Genomic DNA, 20,264 nt, shown 5'->3' on the forward strand with positions numbered 1-20,264 from the left:
AACAACAGATAAAGACAAAAATTCTACTTATCACTCCTGGAGATATCAGGAGTCCTCTGTAGTAATGCTGTATTGTAGTAGTGTTGTAATGCTGTATTGGGGTAGTGCTGTATTGTAGTAATGTTGTATTGTAGTAATGCTGTATTGTAGTAATGCTGTTTTGAATGTTGTATTGTAGTAAGGTTGTTTTGTAGTAATGCTCTATTGTAGTAATGCTGTATTGTATTAATGCTGTATTGTAGTAACGCTGTATTGTAGTAATGATGTTTTGTAGTAATGCTGTATTGTAGTATTGCTGTTTTGTAGTAATGTTGTATTGTAGTAATGCTGTATTTTATTTTGTATTGTAGTAATGCTGTATTGTATTAATGATGTATTGTAGTCATGCTGTATTGTATTAATGGTGTATTGTAGTAATGCTGTATTTTATTAATGTTGTATTGTATTAATGCTGTATTGTAGTCATTCTGTATTGTAGTAATGTTGTACTGTAGTAATGCTTTATTGTATGTTGTATTGTAGTAATGTTGTATTGTAGTAATGCTGTACTGTAGTAATGCTGTATTGTAGTCGTTCTGTATTATAGTAATGCTGTATTGTAGTAATGGTGTATTGTAATAATGCTGAATTGTATTTTGTATTGTAGTAATGCTGTATTGTAGTAATGGTGTATTGTAATAATGCTGAATTGTATTTTGTATTGTAGTAATGCTGTATTGTAGTAATGTTGTATTGTAATAATGCTGAATTGTATTTTGTATTGTAGTAATGCTGTATTGTAGTAATGGTGTATTGTAATAATGCTGAATTGTATTTTGTATTGTAGTAATGCTGTATTGTAGTAATGTTGTATTGTAATAATGCTGAATTGTATTTTGTATTGTAGTAATGCTGTATTGTAGTAATGGTGTATTGTAATAATGCTGAATTGTATTTTGTATTGTAGTAATGCTGTATTGTAGTAATGTTGTATTGTAATAATGCTGAATTGTATTTTGTATTGTAGTAATGCTGTATTGCAGTAATGTTGTATTGTAATAATGCTTAATTGTAGTAATGTTGTTTTGTAATAATGCTGAATTGTATTTTGTATTGTAGTAATGCTGTATTGTAGTAATGTTGTATTGCAATAATGCTGAATTGTATTTTGTATTGTAGTAATGCTGTATTGTAGTAATGCTGTATTGTAGTAATGCTGTATTGTATTTTGTACTATAGTAATACTGTATTGTAGTAATGCTGTATTGTAGTAATGTTGTATTGCAATAATGCTGAATTGTATTTTGTATTTTAGTAGTAATGTTGTAGTAATGTCCTATACTAGTTTTTAGCGCCCCCTGCTGACTATTGTACGCCTCTGCATCCCATCAGGAGGTGATGGCTGACCTGGAGGAGAGTAAATACCAGAACGTGGAGCTGCGTCTGTCCATCTACGGTCGCCAGAGGGACGAATGGGACAAGCTGGCCCAGTGGGCCGTCAAACACCAAGTCTACTCTAACAACGTACGCTGGCTGTTGCAGGTGCCACGACTCTTGTGAGTACCACCAAAAGCCTCTCACCACATTATATACCATCTCTGTTACTACTACTTTCATCCATTCAACAACAATTGTCTGGTGTTCCCACTTGTTCCACATTGTTCTGAATGAAGAAACATATTATCATGTTTGAAATAGACAGAGGTTAAAGTGCTTCAATCCTTCCACACAGCTATAGTCAAGCCAGCTGCCAGAGAACATTTAATTACTGTGAAAATACCTCATTATTGTTGCTGAACCATGATTCTGTAATTTGACCTGAAAACCCACCCGATACAATTCAAGGGAAGAAAAGGTGAGCAGACCTGCATGCTCTCTATCTCTCTCCACAGTGACGTGTACCACACCAAGAAGCAGCTGTCTAACTTCCAGGAGATGCTGGAGAACATCTTCATGCCTCTGTTTGAGGTCACCATCGACCCCGCCAATCACAGTGAGCTGCACCTCTTCCTACAACACGTGAGTAAACAACCATTGGTTTTAGTGGGTTCAGAGAAAATTGTGTGTTTTTTGGATCCGTTTATTATGGCTTTTGTCTAGCAGTAAGCTAACGTAGCAGGTTTTTAAAGATAATGCCTGGGGCGGCGTTATCTTTCTGGTCCTGACGGAGGAGGAAAAAAATAACTATGTGTGGGGGAGGTTCTCTTCTGCACTGTTCAACCAATCCAGTTAACGTGGAGGAGGAGTTAAGATGGAGTGCCCCGCCTTGTTAACGTCCAAAAGAGGAAGTGACGTCACAGGCTCTCATTTCATTTCCCCTTGAAAACCGCAACTTCCGGTTTTGTTTTCCCAACTCCACAGAGGGCAGTCTGACAGAAAACCTCTCTGAGACACTGGCCGTGTTTGAGAACATCAATTCTGACGGATCTACGCATCACAATACGTCGTTAAATCAGTCAGTTAACTCAGTCTGTCGTCAGCGACTGACCTAAACTGACGCTCTCAAACACGACCACTGATCACGAAGATGATAACGTCGACAATGATGATTACGATGACTGTGTGTGTGTGTGTGTGTGTGTGTGTGTGTGTGTGTGTGTGTGTGTGTGTGTGTGTGTGTGTGTGTGTGTGTGTGTGTGTGTGTGTGTGTGTGTGTGTGTGTGTGTGTGTGTGTGTGTGTGTGTGTGTGTGTGTGTGTGTGTTCAGGTGGTGGGCTTCGACAGTGTGGACGATGAGTCTAAACCAGAGCAACACTGCTTCAACATGGAGAGTCCTCTGCCAGTCAACTGGACTGAAGAAGACAACCCTCCTTATGCCTACTACCTGTACTATATGTACGCTAACATGACCGTGCTCAACCACCTGCGCAGGTATGGGCCTACATGACAATGCAGCACTGTACCATTTACACTGATTCTAGCATTGTCACTGTAAACAGCTGGCTATATGTGGGACCGGTAGCTAGGACTCTCCATCAGGGCCCTCCAATCCTGTTGCTGTAGGTTTTCAGTACAATCCTGTTGCTGTAGGTTTTCAGTACAATCCTGTTGCTGTAGGTTTTCAGTACAACCCTGTTGCTGTAGGTTTTCAGTACAACCCTGTTGCTGTAGGTTTTCATTCCAACCCTGTTGCTGTAGGTTTTCAGTACAATCCTGTTGCTGTAGGTTTTCAGTACAACCCTGTTGCTGTAGGTTTTCATTCCAACCCTGTTGCTGTAGGTTTTCATTCCAACCCTGTTGCTGGAGGTTTTCATTCCAATCATGTTGCTGTAGGTTTTTCATTCCAACCCTGTTGCTGTAGGTTTTCAGTACAATCCTGTTGCTGTAGGTTTTCATTACAATCCTGTTGCTGTAGGTTTTCATTCCAATCCTGTTGCTGTAAGTTTTCATTCCAACCCTGTTGCTGTAGGTTTTCATTCCAACCCTGTTGCTGTAGGTTTTTCATTCCAACCCTGTTGCTGTAGGTTTTCATTCCAACCCTGTTGCTGTAGGTTTTTCATTCCAATCCTGTTGCTGTAGGTTTTCATTCCAATCCTGTTGCTGTAAGTTTTCAGTACAATCCTGTTGCTGTAGGTTTTCAGTACAATCCTGTTGCTGTAGGTTTTCATTCCAACCCTGTTGCTGTAGGTTTTCATTCCAACCCTGTTGCTGTAGGTTTTCATTCCAACCCTGTTGCTGTAGGTTTTCATTCCAACCCTGTTGCTGTAGGTTTTCATTCTAATCCTGTTGCTGTAGGTTTTCAGTACAATCCTGTTGCTGTAGGTTTTCATTCCAATCCTGTTGCTGTAAGTTTTCATTCCAGTACAATCCTGTTGCTGTAGGTTTTCATTCCAATCCTGTTGCTGTAAGTTTTCATTCCAACCCTGTTGCTGTAGGTTTTCATTCCAACCCTGTTGCTGTAGGTTTTCATTCCAACCCTGTTGCTGTAGGTTTTCATTCCAACCCTGTTGCTGTAGGTTTTCATTCCAATCCTGTTGCTGTAAGTTTTCATTCCAACCCTGTTGCTGTAGGTTTTCATTCCAATCCTGTTGCTGTAAGTTTTCAGTACAATCCTGTTGCTGTAGGTTTTCAGTACAATCCTGTTGCTGTAGGTTTTCAGTACAATCCTGTTGCTGTAGGTTTTCATTCCAACCCTGTTGCTGTAGGTTTTCAGTACAATCCTGTTGCTGTAGGTTTTCAGTACAATCCTGTTGCTGTAGGTTTTCATTCCAACCCTGTTGCTGTAGGTTTTCATTCCAACCCTGTTGCTGTAGGTTTTCAGTACAATCCTGTTGCTGTAGGTTTTCAGTACAATCCTGTTGCTGTAGGTTTTCATTCCAATCATGTTGCTGTAGGTTTTTCATTCCAACCCTGTTGCTGTAGGTTTTCATTCCAATCCTGTTGCTGTAGGTTTTCATTCCAATCCTGTTGTTGTAGGTTTTCATTCCAACCCTGTTGCTGTAGGTTTTCATTCCAATCCTGTTGTTGTAGGTTTTCATTCCAATCCTGTTGTTGTAGGTTTTCATTCCAACCCTGTTGCTGTAGGTTTTCATTCCAATCCTGTTGTTGTAGGTTTTCATTCCAATCCTGTTGTTGTAGGTTTTCATTCCAACCCTGTTGCTGTAGGTTTTCATTCCAACCCTGTTGCTGTAGGTTTTCAGTACAATCCTCTCCAGGAACAGGGTTGGAGAGCCCTGGTGTGACCCTACAGGAGGGTAGCTCTCCAAGAACAGGGTTGGAGAGCCCTGCTGTAAACCTACAGGAGGATAGCTCTACAGGAACCGGGTTGGAGAGCCCTGGTGTGACCCTACATGAGGGTAGCTCTCCTGGAACAGGGTTGGAGAGTGTTAGGGTTCGTTCCTTACGTCCTTCTTTGTCAATCATTGGTTCATTGGTGAAATTAGCATTATGACAATATCTTTAATTAAATCATTCAAAAACCTTTATTAATGCAATCGCAGACAGAAGTCGACAAACAGGAACATAGCACGCATGTTTCTGAGTAAGTTCTGCCTCAAACAAAAGGTCTCAAGTTGTTTTATTAAACCGAAGTCCCACCTTAGTGATGTCACTAACTAGTCATTACCTTTTTACTTCTGAGACCAAAACCCTATATAAACAATGGCTTTTAGTGTTATCTTAAACTTAGCAGTAAACGTCCACTCCCCAAAGCTGATTTATTGTGGAATGTTTGACTAGTCTTATCTCCTCCACTCCCCTGCAGAGCTCCTTCTTCACAGTCACACATTACTCAGAGGGGCCTCTTCATAATGATATAGAGAGAGAACTAAAAACAATTGTGGAATATTAAACCTCTACAATGAATTTGTATTGTTAATCTGTAGTCTATGACCCTCTAAATGTAAGGAGGGAGGGGTCTTATAACCCCTCCCCTTCTATTAATATAACATAAGTGTCACAAATCCCGCTTCCTGAGTCTGTGTTTGCCTGTGTTTCTGTCCTGGAACGCACCCTGTCTGGTTGCCGGGCGAATTAGCTTGTTGGGAGATCAATGTTCACCCGCACCTGTATCCCATCAGTAATCTGCACACCTGTCCTGATCATCACCTCTCCCCTTCAAAAGCCCTGACCTGACATCCATTCCCTGCCGGATCGTTAGCCATGACCAGTATGTTTTGCTCACGAACCAGTCTCCAAGTTATAGAGTTTGTTTTGTTTTGGTTTATTGTTTTGTACATCTGCTTGCCTTTAACTGACCTCCGTTTTGTTCTATCTACAGCCATTTCCCCGGAACCCATCACCCATCCCTGTCTGCTCGTCGCTAGTGTTTTTTTCTATCCTTTGGATCTGCTCATCCACTCCCATCATTCCATCTCCGCTGCCCGCTCCGCCACCCGGAACTATCTACCTCCACGTTCTCATCATTTAAATAAATTCTCACCATCTTCATACTCACCTTGTCCTGGTCTGCTTCTGGGTCTGATTTTTGTAAAGCGTGACAGAACGATCCGGCCAAGTATGGACCCAGCGGACCTGGACTCCGTTCGACATGCCATTTCCCATCAGGGGATGATATTGGGTCAACACAGCACAGCGCTACAGGAGATAGCGAGTTCAGTCCAGAACTTCTCTGCCAGCTTGGCGAGAATCCAGGATCAGCTCAGTTTGCCGGCGGATTCTCCACCACCTGTTTCACCCCTCTCACCTGCCGCTTCTGGAGCGGTTTCCTTCCGTGAGCCCAAGGTACCGACGCCGGATAAGTATGAAGGGGATTTGGGAGGATGCCGTTCATTTATTATGCAGTGTGGGTTAGTATTTGAGCTGCAGCCCCACTCTTACGCCACAGACAAGGCTAGGATAGCTTTTGTTATTGAACTGCTGCGTGGTAGAGCTTTGGAATGGGCTTCAGCTGTTTGGGAACAACAGGACACCTGCATGGCATCATACCAGGAGTTCACGTCAGAAATGAGAAAGCTTTTTGACCATCCAGTCCGAGGTAAGGACGCAGCTAAGCGGTTGTTTTCTCTTCGCCAAGGAGCTCGTTATGTGGCAGACTTTGTGATTGAGTTCCGAACATTGGCTGTGGAGAGTGGGTGGAATGAGGAGGCACTACAAGCGGCTTTTTACCAGGGGTTGTCGGAGCAACTCAAGGATGAGCTGATTTCCTATCCGGAGCCTTGTGACCTGGACAGTTTGGTCGCATTATCCATTAGGGTGGATAACAGAGTTCGAGAGAGAAGGAGGGAGAAGCAGTGGGTCCGGTCCAATCAATCAGCTACTCGGTTACCATTCGGGTCAGGAGGAGAACCAGAAGGTGTTAATCAGGTTTCCTCACACGGGATTAGTAAAGGAGTCCTGCCGCCAGATCCTGAACCTATGCAAGTGGGGCGGCACGGGTTAACTAAGGACGAGCGCCAACGTAGACGTGAGACCAACAGCTGCCTCTACTGTGGTAGTTCGGGACATTACATCTCCGTTTGTCCTCAGCGCCCGTTAAACTGCTCGGCTTGTTAAGTTTGGGAGGGTTGTTAGCGAGCCAGTTTCAACCTCTCAAGATCCCCGTCAGACCCCGTTTTCCTGCTACCCTCATAAATAAGGATCAGAGTTTAGCGATTAACGCTTTCATCGATTCAGGGGCCGATGACAGCTTCATTGATGCCGACTTAGTGGAACAGCTGGGGCTTTCCAAGGAGCAATTACCGGAAGCCATTGAAGCAACCACTCTGAACGGTAGTGTTCTGGCACGGATCACTATGAGGACTGAACCGGTTAAGATGTTGTTGTCGGGGAATCATTCAGAGGTTATTTCTTTTTTCATTTTGCCTTCCCCCCATGTACCTCTGGTTCTTGGATACCCCTGGCTAAGAGAACACAATCCTTCGTTCGATTGGGTGACTGGTAAGGTAACTAGTTGGAGCATTGAGTGCCATGCTAACTGCCTCAGGACTGCCTGTTCTCATGCTGTCCCCAGTCGGGTCAGTGAGTCTGCTCCTCCTGATTTGTCCCTGGTTCCTGAAACATATCACGAGTTGGGTGAGGTGTTCAGTAAGCAGAGAGCTCAGTCACTTCCTCCCCACCGACCTTATGATTGTACGATTAAGCTGTTCCCTGGAGCTGCCTTTCCCAAGGGACGGTTATACAGTATTTCTCGACCTGAGCGGGAATCCCTGGAGACCTACATAAAGGAGTCTCTTGCTGCAGGTCTCATTCGTCCCTCGTCATCACCCCTGGGAGCTGGATTTTTTTTTGTGAGTAAGAAGGATGGCTCTCTTCGACCGTGTATTGATTATCGGGGGTTGAATGATATTACGGTCAAGAACAAGTACCCCTTGCCCTTGATGAGCTCCGCTTTCGATTCTTTACAGGGTGCTACTGTGTTTACGAAGCTTGATCTACGCAATGCGTATCATCTGGTTCGGATCAAAGAGGGGGACGAGTGGTTGACTGGATTCAATACACCTATGGGACATTTCGAGTACCAGGTGATGCCGTTTGGACTTTCCAACGCTCCAGCAGTGTTCCAAGGTTTGGTGAATGACGTGCTGAGGGATATGATCGGTCTGTTTGTGTTCGTTTACCTGGATGACATCCTGATTTTCTCCAAGGAGCTTTCCAGCCACATCCAGCAGGTTAAGCAGGTCCTGCAGCGGTTATTGGAGAACCGTCTGTTTGTGAAGGCAGAGAAGTGTGATTTTCACGCCCACACTACCTCCTTCCTCGGGTACATCATCTCCAGGGGTGAGATCAAGATGGACCAAGAGAAGGTTCGGGCGGTTCGGGATTGGGCCCAGCCCGGTACGAGATTGCAGCTCCAGAGATTCCTGGGATTTGCGAACTTCTATCGGAGGTTTATCCGTGATTACAGCCGGGTGGCCGCTCCTTTAACTGCTCTGACGTCTTGCACCAGAGTTTTCTGTTGGACTCCTGAGGCAGACCGAGCATTTCTGAACTTGAAGAGCCGATTCACCAACGCCCCAATTCTCTCTCAACCTGACACTTCCCGTCAGTTTGTGGTTGAGGTGGACGCGTCTGATGTGGGGGTGGGCGCCATCCTGTCCCAGCGTAGCTCCACTGACGGTAAACTCCATCCCTGCGCCTTCTACTCTTGTCGTCTTTCACCAGCTGAGAGTAACTACGATGTGGGTAACCGGGAGCTTCTCGCTGTGAAGCTTGCCTTGGAGGAGTGGCGTCACTGGTTGGAGGGAGCGGAGCAACCGTTTGTGGTCTGGACTGACCACAAGAATCTGGCTTACGTGCAATCGGCTAAACGTCTCAACTCCCGTCAGGCCAGGTGGGCTTTGTTTTTTGGACGCTTCAATTTTTCCCTGACGTTCCGACCTGGGTCGAAGAACGGCAAGGCGGACGCCTTGTCCCGGATGTTCTCCAAGACGGATGAGAGTGGGGCCAAGACTGAGACGATTCTTCCCCAGAACCTTGTCGTGGGAGCCGTTACATGGAGGATTGAGGAGGATGTGATGACGGCCCTTCGGACGCAGCCCGGCCCCGGTAACGGTCCACCCGGTCGGTTGTTCGTGCCTGAGTCGGTCCGTTCTGCTGTTCTTCAGTGGTCCCACGCCAGCAAGATAGCTTGTCACCCTGGCGTTGCTCGGACTATGGCGCTACTGCGCAGACGATTTTGGTGGCCTGCCATGGGAGAAGATACCCGGAGGTTTGTTGCCGCATGTCCTGTTTGTGCTCAGAACAAAAGTACCAATCGGCCCAGCTCTGGGCTTCTTCACCCCCTACCTATTCCTCTGCGACCTTGGTCGCATCTGGCCCTAGATTTTGTCACGGGATTGCCCCCTTCTGTTGGGAACACGGTCATTCTGACCATTGTGGACAGATTCAGCAAGTTTGCTCATTTTGTCCCTCTCTCCAAGCTTCCATCTGCCACGGAGACGTCCGAGATCCTGGTTAGGGAGGTTTTCAGGGTCCACGGATTGCCCAGTGACATTGTTTCTGACCGTGGTCCTCAGTTTACCTCTGCTGTCTGGAGATCCTTCTGTTTGGCCATTGGAGCGACAGTCAGTCTCACTTCTGGATTTCACCCACAATCTAATGGTCAGGCGGAGAGAGCCAACCAGAAGATGGAGTCCACGCTGCGTTGTCTTGTCTCCTCTGATCCCACCTCTTGGTCATCTCAATTACCCTGGGTCGAGTATGCCCATAATACCCTTCCTTCATCTGCCACTGGGATGTCCCCCTTCCAATGCCTGTACGGATACCAACCTCCCTTGTTTCCTTCTCAGGAGAGGGATCTTTCGGTTCCTTCTGTCCAGGCCCACATTTGTCGTTGCCACCGGACCTGGCATCGGGCCAGGAAGGTCCTCCTTAGAGTTTCTGACCGGTATCAGATCCAGGCGAATCGTCGCCGTATTCCTGCTCCCGCTTATACCATCGGAGATAAGGTTTGGTTGGCTACACGGGATCTTCCTCTACGGACTGAGTCGAGGAAACTGTCACCAAAGTTCATTGGTCCGTTTGTGGTGGATAGAATCATTAACCCGGTTGTGGTCCGACTCAAATTGCCGGCAACGCTTCGAGTACATCCCTCATTTCATGTCTCCTGCCTTAAGCCGGTTCTCCTCAGTCCTCTGTTGCCCCCTCCTCCTCGGCCTCCTCCTCCTCGGATGATCGGAGGTGGTCCTGTCTACACGGTGCGCCGCATAATGGATTCCAGACGGCGGGGTCGAGGTTTCCAATATCTCGTGGATTGGGAAGGATATGGTCCAGAGGAGAGGAGTTGGATTCCTCGGCGTCAGATTCTTGATGACGACCTGCTTCGTGACTTCTACCGCCTCCACCCTGGCGCCCCAGGTAGTCCGCCCGGTGGCGTTCGTCGGAGGGGGGGTACTGTCACAAATCCCGCTTCCTGAGTCTGTGTTTGCCTGTGTTTCTGTCCTGGAACGCACCCTGTCTGGTTGCCGGGCGAATTAGCTTGTTGGGAGATCAATGTTCACCCGCACCTGTATCCCATCAGTAATCTGCACACCTGTCCTGATCATCACCTCTCCCCTTCAAAAGCCCTGACCTGACATCCATTCCCTGCCGGATCGTTAGCCATGACCAGTATGTTTTGCTCACGAACCAGTCTCCAAGTTATAGAGTTTGTTTTGTTTTGGTTTATTGTTTTGTACATCTGCTTGCCTTTAACTGACCTCCGTTTTGTTCTATCTACAGCCATTTCCCCGGAACCCATCACCCATCCCTGTCTGCTCGTCGCTAGTGTTTTTTTCTATCCTTTGGATCTGCTCATCCACTCCCATCATTCCATCTCCGCTGCCCGCTCCGCCACCCGGAACTATCTACCTCCACGTTCTCATCATTTAAATAAATTCTCACAATCTTCATACTCACCTTGTCCTGGTCTGCTTCTGGGTCCGATTTTTGTAAAGCGTGACAATAAGCATAATCAATTATTCTAATACACCAAACATTTGTACAGCCCCAGTCATGACCCCTAGGTAAATCCTGACAAGAGCCCTGCTGTAAAACCTATAGGATGGTAGCTCTCCAGGAACAGGGTTGGAGATCCCTGGTGTGAACCTACAGGAGGATAGCTCTCCAAGAACAGGGTTGGAGAGCCCTGGTGTGAACCTACAGGAGGATAGCTCTCCAGGAACAGGGTTGGAGAGCCCTGCTGTAAACCTACAGGAGGATAGCTCTCCAGGAACAGGGTTGGAGAGCCCTGGTGTGAACCTACAGGAGGGTAGATCTCCAGGAACAGGGTTGGAGAGCCCTGCTGTAAACCTACAGGAGGATAGCTCTCCAGGAACAGGGTTGAAGAGCCCTGACCTACTGTAGATACTTGCCACTAAAAGTCATAAGCAACACTTCTTCTACATTGTACCCGTTCATATTTCCGTGAGGGTCATGACCCTATACAGACGTACCAATAGATAATTCTCATCCCCACCGTACCTCTATGATTGTGTGTACCACCAACCAATCAATCAATCAACCAACCAACCAACCAACCAACCACTATCTATCTATCTATCTATCTATCTATCTATCTATCTATCTATCTATCTATCTATCTATCTATCTATCTATCTATCTATCTATCTATCTATCTATCTATCTATCTATCTATCTATCTATCTATCTATCTATCTATGAACCATCTATCTATGAACCATATATCTATGTGTGTCCTAGGCAGAGAGGTTTCAACACCCTGGTGCTGCGTCCTCACTGTGGGGAGGCGGGGCCTATCCATCACCTGGTGTCAGGTTTCATGCTGTCAGAAAACATCTCCCACGGACTACTGCTTAGGAAGGTACTGCTGCTCCTTTTAATCACACGAGCACACAGAGACACACACACTCACACACACTCACACACAGAGACACACACTCACACTCACACTCACACTCACACGCACACACACACACACACACACACACACACACACACACACACACACACACACACACACACACACACACACAGAGACACACACACTCTCACACACACACACACAGAGACACACACACACACACACAGAGACACACACACTCACACACAGAGACACACACACTCACACACAGAGACACACACACTCACACACAGAGACTCACACACAGAGACACACACACTCACACACACAGACACACACACACAGAGACACACACACGCGCACACACACACACACGCACAGAGACACACACACTCACACGCACACACTCACACACAGAGACACACACACTCACACACAGAGACACACACACTCACACGAGCACACTCACATACAGAGACACACACACTCACACGAGCACACTCACACACAGAGACACACACACTCACACGCACACACTCACACACAGAGACACACACACACACACAGAGACACACACAGAGACACACACACGCACACACACACAGAGACACACACACTCACACGCAAACACACACACACACACACACAGAGACACACATACACACTCACACGCACACACACTTGTCAGCCTCCACAATCTCTCTATTTCCCACCACTACAATGGGGACAAGGCCTCAGTCAACTACAGTACGAGCTTGTGACCATCTGGTGCCTTTCAAACATGGCGGCTACTGTAAACGTTTCCAAATCAAACGGTTGCTCTGTTCTATCGACAATGTTTCCAGTCCAAAGGGACAACGGCCCCGCAACAACAACACATAGTGAATCACCATGTCTTCCCCTTGTCCCCTCCAGGCCCCTGTGCTGCAGTACCTGTACTACCTGGCTCAGATCGGCATCACCATGTCTTCCCCTTGTCCCCTCCAGGCCCCTGTGCTGCAGTACCTGTACTACCTGGCTCAGATCGGCATCGCCATGTCTTCCCCTTGTCCCCTCCAGGCCCCTGTGCTGCAGTACCTGTACTACCTGGCTCAGATCGGCATCACCATGTCTTCCCCTTGTCCCCTCCAGGCCCCTGTGCTGCAGTACCTGTACTACCTGGCTCAGATCGGCATCACCATGTCTTCCCCTTGTCCCCTCCAGGCCCCTGTGCTGCAGTACCTGTACTACCTGGCTCAGATCGGCATCACCATGTCTTCCCCTTGTCCCCTCCAGGCCCCTGTGCTGCAGTACCTGTACTACCTGGCTCAGATCGGCATCACCATGTCTTCCCCTTGTCCCCTCCAGGCCCCTGTGCTGCAGTACCTGTACTACCTGGCTCAGATCGGCATCACCATGTCTTCCCCTTGTCCCCTCCAGGCCCCTGTGCTGCAGTACCTGTACTACCTGGCTCAGATCGGCATCGCCATGTCTCCTCTCAGCAACAACAGCCTGTTCCTCAGCTACCACCGTAACCCGCTGCCTGAGTATCTGTCCAGAGGACTCATGGTGTCACTGTCCACGGACGACCCTCTACAGTTCCACTTCACTAAGGTTGGTGAACCCCAACGACGTATATAAATAAACACTATGAATACTGGTATGTGAATATATACTATATTATATGTCTATGGTGCCTTGGTCACTAGCTAGACATCTTTCCATCCAATTGGCAACAAAATTTCATTAAAAAATTATAAAAATCTACATTGAGAAAATATGTGCATTTTCCCACCAGCGGTGGTGTTTCCACCAAACTGACAAATCAGTGATAACGTAGTTCACACAATGTCCTTTTTCTCTTCAGTTTTCATCCGAATAAAAATATACGTTCAATAAGTTTCCATCACATTTTCATCTCTACTGATTTTGTTTTGTCACAAAAAAACAACAACGGTTGTGTTAAATAACAAACGTTCCTACTCTGGTCTTGGTGCCTGCGCTCTAGACAACAGCTCTCAGATACAGGGCGGGTAGGCTAGTCTACACCATGACATTATTATGGAGAAGAGAGAGAATATTTGTATTTGTCAAATGGCAATAAAGCATCGATCATCATGTCATCAGAAGAAGAACCGCGATATTTCTTGGAAAGGAGCATCATCAGTATTTGCGAATAGACCATGTTCTGATAGGTAGATAAGTAACTGTGGAGACTAGACCATGTTCTGATAGGTAGATAAGTAACTGTGGAGACTAGACCATGTTCTGATAGGTAGATAAGTAACTGTGGAGACTAGACCATGTTCTGATAGGTAGATAAGTAACTGTGGAGAATAGACCATGTTCTGATAGGTAGATAGGTAATGTGGAGTGGACCATGTTCTGATAGGTAGACTGAGACCATGTTCTGATAGGTAGACTAGACCATGTTCTGATAGGTAGATAAGTAACTGTGGAGACTAGACCATGTTCTGATTGGTAGATAAGTAACTGTGGAGACTAGACCATGTTCTGATAGGTAGATGAGTAACTGTGGAGAATATACCATGTTCTGATAGGTAGATAAGTAACTGTGGAGAATAGACCATGTTCTGATAGGTAGATAAGTAACTGTGGAGACTAGACCATGTTCTGATAGGTAGATAACTAACTGTGGAGAATAGACCATGTTCTGATAGGTAGATAAGTAACTGTGGAGAATAGACCATGTTCTGATAGGTAGATAAGTAACTGTGAAGCCTAGACCATGTTCTGGCGGGTAGATAAGCAACTGTGGAGAATAGACCATGTTCTGATAGGTAGATAAGTAACTGTGGAGACTAGACCATGTTCTGATAGGTAGATAAGTAACTGTGGAGAATAGACCATGTTCTGATAGGTAGATAAGTAACTGTGGAGAATAGACCATGTTCTGATAGGTAGATAAGTAACTGTGGAGACTAGACCATGTTCTGATAAGTAGATAAGTAACTGTGGAGACTAGACCATGTTCTGATAGGTAGATAAGTAACTGTGGAGACTAGACCATGTTCTGATAGGTAGATAAGTAACTGTGGAGACGAGACCATGTTCTGATAGGTAGATAAGTAACTGTGGAGACTAGACCATGTTCTGATAGGTAGATAAGTAGCTGTGGAGACTAGACCATGTTCTGATAGGTAGATAAGTAACTGTGGAGACTAGACCATGTTCTGATAGGTAGATAAGTAGCTGTGGAGACTAGACCATGTTCTGATAGGTAGATAAGTAACTGTGGAGACTAGACCATGTTCTGGAGGGTAGATAAGTACATGTGGAGACTAGACCATGTTCTGATAGGTAGATAAGTAACTGTGGAGACTATACCATGTTCTGGTAGATAGATAAGTAACTGTGGAGACTAGACCATGTTCTGATAGGTAGATAAGTGACTGTGGAGAATAGACCATGTTCTGGAGGGTAGATAAGTAACTGTGGAGAATAGGCCATGTTCTGGAAGGTAGATAAGTAACTGTGGAGAATAGATCATGTTCTGGAGGGTAAATAAGTAGCTGTGGCGACTAGACCATGTTCTGGAGGGTAGATAAGTAACTGTGGAGAATAGACCATGTTCTGATAGGTAGACAAGTAAATGTGGAGACTAGACCATGTTCTAAGAGAGAATAAATAAAGTAAATAAGTATGTGAAAGTGAACAGACTTTACATAGTCATAATTCCATGCTTGGGGCCCTCCCTGCTGGGGCCCTCCCTACTGGGACCCCCCTATCCCCGACTCCAAGAGCTGGGTGTTCTGGGCCTTCCTCAGGCTGAATGTCATTATCAGGATGGAATATATGACATATTACTGTTACTCTATGCTGTCCCGTTCCAGGAGCCCCTGATGGAGGAGTACAGCATCGCTGCTCAGGTGTGGAAGCTCAGCTCCTGTGACATGTGTGAGCTGGCCAGGAACAGTGTTCTGATGAGCGGTTTCTCCCATAAGGTACTACTGCCTTATCTTTAACCACCGGATTATCAAGTTTCTACATTATTTACTTGAGCATCTATTCCCTATTAGCCTGTTCCTACTGTTAGCCTGGTCCTACTGTTAGCCTGTTACTACTGTTAGCCTGTTACTACTGTTAGCCTGTTCCTACTGTTAGCTTGTTCCTACTGTTAGCCTGTTCTTACTGTTAGCCTGTTCCTACTGTTAGCCTGTTCCTACTGTAAGCCTGTTCCTACTGTTAGCTTGTTCCTACTGTTAGCCTGTTCCTACTGTTAGCTTGTTCCTACTGTAAGCCTGTTCCTACTGTTAGCCTGTTCCTACTGTTAGCCTGTTCCTACTGTTAGCTTGTTACTACTGTTAGCATGTTCCTACTGTTAGCATGTTCCTACTGTTAGCATGTTCCTACTGTTAGCCTGTTCCTACTGTTAGCCTGTTCCTACTGTTAGCCTGTTCCTACTGTTAGCCTGTTCCTACTTTTAGCCTGTTCCTACTGTTAGCCTGTTCCTAAGGCTATGTGCATGTTTGAGATTGACAGACTTTGCTTAGGTCTGTTCAGATCAACAGATCTTCGTAATGCATGCAACCAATCAATGTATCTCTAACACACACACTACTATTTCCCACGGTCACACGTGATCTGTTTGGAGGAAACCTCGTTTATCACCTGACAAGTTACAGTACTTTTCCTCAATCCACTTTCTGTCCTCAGGTGAAGAGTTACTGGCTGGGCCCTCACTACATCAAGGAGGGGCAGGAGGGAAACGACATCCGACGCACCAACGTCCCCGACATCCGTGTGGCGTACCGTTACGAGACCATGTGTGAAGAACTCAACCTCATCACCCAGGCCATCCGCACAGACGAGCTGGAGGCCATCACAGAAGAGGAAGGGACTTTGTGTATGGGGCCTGTCTAGGGGGGAGAGAGGAGGGGAGTCTATGGGGCCCGTGTAGGGTAAGAGGAGGGGCAGAGAGGAGGGCGGTCTGTCCATGGGGCCTATCTAGGGGGAGAGAGGAGGGGAGTCTATGGGGCCTGTGTAGGGTAAGAGGAGGGGCAGAGAGGAGGGCTGTCTGTCCATGGGGCCTATCTAGGGGGAGAGAGGAGGGGAGTCTATGGGGCCTGTGTAGGGTAAGAGGAGGGGCAGAGAGGAGGGCAGTCTGTCTATGAGGCCTGTCTAGGGGGAGAGAGGAGGGGCAGAGAGGAAAGAGGTCTGTCCATGAGGCCTGTCTAGGGGGAGAGAGGAGGGACAGAGAGGAGGGAGGTCTGTCTATGAGGCCTGTCTAGGGGGAGAGAGGAGGGACAGAGAGAAGGGAGGTCTGTCTATGAGGCCTGTCTAGGGGGAGAGAGGAGGGACAGAGAGAAGGGAGGTCTGTCTATGAGGCCTGTCTAGGGGGAGAGAGGAGGGACAGAGAGAAGGGAGGTCTGTCTATGAGGCCTGTCTAGGGGGAGAGAGGAGGGACAGAGAGGAGGTGAGTCTATGTATGGGCTCATCCTTGGCTCTGGCATCTTCCCCAATATTTGGAACCAAGGACTGATCACCTCAATCCACAAAAGTGGAGACAAATTTGACCCCAATAACTACCGTGGAATATGTGTCAACAGCAACCTTGAGAAAAAACTCTGCATTATCATTAACAGCAGACTAGTTCATTTCCTCAGTGAAGACAACGTACTGAGCAAATGTCAAATTGGCTTTTATCAAATTACCGTACGACCGACCACGTATTCACCCTGCACACCCTAATTGACAAACAAACATGGGGCCTGTCTAGGGGGAGAAAAGGAGGGACAGAGAGGAGGGGAGTCTGTGTATGGAGCCTGTCTATGGGGAGAGACGAGGGAGGAGGAAGAGGAAGGAGGAGTAACAAGGAGGAGGGCAACCTGCATATGGGACAGGTGTAGGAAGGAAGAGGGCAACCTGCATATGGGACAGGTGTAGGAAGGAAGAGGAAGGAGGAGTAACAGGAAGGAGGCGGCAGGGCCGTAACTACAAATGAGGACACAGAGGTCCAATATACAGTATATTTACAGTATATTATATTTACAGTACATTTACTGTATATTATATTTACAGTATATTTACAGTATATTATATTTACAGTATATTATATTTACAGTATATTATATTTACAGTACCAGTCAAAAGTTTAGACACACCTGCTCATTCAAGGTTTTTTTATTTTTTTAAACTATTTTCTACATTGTAGAATAATAGTGAAGACAGAAAAACTATGAAATAACACATATGGAATCATGTAGTAACCAAAAAAGTGTTTAAACAAATCAAAATCTATTTTATATTTGAGATTCTTCAAAGTAGCCACACTTTGCCTTGATAACAGCTTGGCATTCTTTCAACCAGCTTCTGCCAAGAAGGAGAGTAACGGAGTGCTGCATCAAATGACCTGGAAAGAAAAGCAGCAAACAAGTGCTCAGCATATGTGGGAACTCCTTCAAGACTTTTGGAAAAGCATTCCGGGTGAAGCTGGTTGAGGGAATGCCAAGTGTGTGCAAAGCAGTCATCAAGGCAAAGGGTTTTATTTCCTGGGTGGGGGGGGGGGGGGGGGAGTCCCTTCCCGACCTCTCTAGAGCTTAAACCCTGGTTACGGCCCTGGGAGGAGGAGCATGGAAGAGGAGGGAGGAGGAGGAGCATGGAAGAGGAGGGAGGAGGAGGAGCAGGGAAGAGGAGGGAGGAGGAGGAGCATGGAAGAGGAGGGAGGAGGAGGAGCAGGGAAGAGGAGGGAGGAGGAAGAGCAGGGAAGAGGAGGAGGAGGAGCAGGGAAGAGGAGGGAAGAGGAGGGAGGAGGGAGAGCAGGGAGGAGTGGGAGGAAGAGGAAGGAGGAGGAGGAGGAGCAGGGAAGAGTGGGGGGAAGAGGAGGGAGGAGGAGGCACAGGGGAGAGGAGGAAGGAAGAGCAGGGAAGAGGAGAGGGAAGAGGACAGACCTCAGTCCTGAGGAACCAAGAGTGTTGCAAGAGACCATATCATTCACTTCATACTGTATCCTTTCAAATCTCTCCATATTCAAGCCCATTGTCAGGACAGAGTAGAGAATAGTTTGTTTTGTTTTTTTGAGACATGGAAGAGATCTGGGCAATGCAATATTAGAGAACAAACCTATTCCTGTCTGTCAAAATGACATGTTTTTGATTAAGATTGTTTTTGCGCTATCTGATATTGTGACTTTCCATTGTATCTTTGATTTCATCATTCTTACTGTCCAACCTTTCCTTGTCACTGTGATATCATTTCTGAATTTATTTATTTGCGAGTGAATATAGGCTACATATTATTTAGAATGTAAAAAATGTCTGGCAGTATTTAATAAAACAACTACATATTTCTGGCAATATTTCTTATGCCTTTATGGTTTTATACTAGCCTGGTGAATTCCAGTCTGTTTGTGCTAACATTCCACTCATTGCCACTTCTTGTCATATCAAACAACATGTACAAATGAGTGGAACGTTAGCACAAAACAGGTTCTGGATTTCAGGCTAGTTTTACATCTGGGTGGCATAAATACCTTTTACTGGAGCTGCTGCTTAACTTATCTTTTGTCTCAGATTCATCCTGACAATAGACTTTTATTATAGTGACTGTATCCTATCTTATCATGTAATTTCATTGCGTACGATGTCACTCTGTGAACTCTCTATCTGACCTCGGATCAGTTTTCCTGCATAGCCTACAATACAAAATAAAGCTCCAAGTTTGGAATCGTCAACTAGATGGAGATACTGCATCACGTTTCATATCTGTTTTTACAATCAATAATACCTGATAGATTTGTCTGTGTTTCCATAAAACGTATGTCCCAAAATGAAGGGTGAACACACTCATCCTAGTTTTGTATCACCAGTAGTGACGTACAGTGGCTTCATTATGGTCTCTTTTTCGACTTGCGTGCCCAAGGTAAACTAACGTCACACCTCAGACTGGATGGATGACTGGTATTTGCATTTACTTTCCCAATAACTGTGGACTGAAAAGCCGTCTGACTTGGTTCAATATGTGCTGTTGATTTATAGTTGGTGTTTGTTTGTTTGTTTGTTTGATTATCTCGTAAATAAATTTCTCTACAACGCAGGAATTCATTGCAGTTGTTGAAGTGTGTGATTCATTTCGAAACTTCTATTCCATCAATTAAGCCTCACGTAGCAAATTAGCAATTGCATTTTTTTGTTGACCAAATTCTACACTCTCTCATTGACCTCCATACAAAATTCCTCACTTCATGGTCTCATTTTTGTGGAAGTAAAGTCTCTCGCTTCGCCTCTTCCTCTCAGACTGTTTGAGGAAATTGTTATTTATTTAACTAGGCAAGTCAGTTTAAGAACAAATTCTTATTTACAATGACGGCCTACCCTGGCCAAACTGTAACCCGGACGACGCTAGGTTAGGGTATGCAGTTACCCATAACACAGCACTGGGGGCCTGAGGCTATATTGTAATGCAGCATTATTTCTAGGATTACTCTCAAATTAGCTTTTTTAAATTCATAGATGCTGTACTGCTGTACTTTTGCCTAGATTATTTCCAGCAGCAGGTGTACTCGCATTCTGTATGTAAACAAGACAGCCAGGTGTTCTGAGGACAGCAATTAGTCATTTATGTGA

At 45.8% G+C, this 20,264-nt stretch overlaps 1 protein-coding gene across 1 annotated transcript in view; it reads left to right on the plus strand.

The window, feature by feature from the left end:
- The window catches only part of LOC139543104 (AMP deaminase 2-like), a 67,284-nt gene extending 49,076 nt beyond the window's left edge, over window positions 1-18,208 (plus strand). The window contains exons 12-18 of the mRNA XM_071349273.1: window positions 1,372-1,535; window positions 1,872-1,998; window positions 2,686-2,849; window positions 11,580-11,700; window positions 13,120-13,293; window positions 15,534-15,644; window positions 16,357-18,208. Coding sequence (XP_071205374.1) covers window positions 1,372-1,535; window positions 1,872-1,998; window positions 2,686-2,849; window positions 11,580-11,700; window positions 13,120-13,293; window positions 15,534-15,644; window positions 16,357-16,563 — 1,068 coding nt within the window. The 3' untranslated portion in view covers window positions 16,564-18,208. The remainder of the gene's footprint in view (window positions 1-1,371; window positions 1,536-1,871; window positions 1,999-2,685; window positions 2,850-11,579; window positions 11,701-13,119; window positions 13,294-15,533; window positions 15,645-16,356) is intronic.
- Window positions 18,209-20,264: the final 2,056 nt, after the last annotated feature.

This window comes from Salvelinus alpinus, chromosome 17 (assembly GCF_045679555.1).
Source record: "Salvelinus alpinus chromosome 17, SLU_Salpinus.1, whole genome shotgun sequence".
Taxonomy (NCBI): domain Eukaryota; kingdom Metazoa; phylum Chordata; class Actinopteri; order Salmoniformes; family Salmonidae; genus Salvelinus; species Salvelinus alpinus.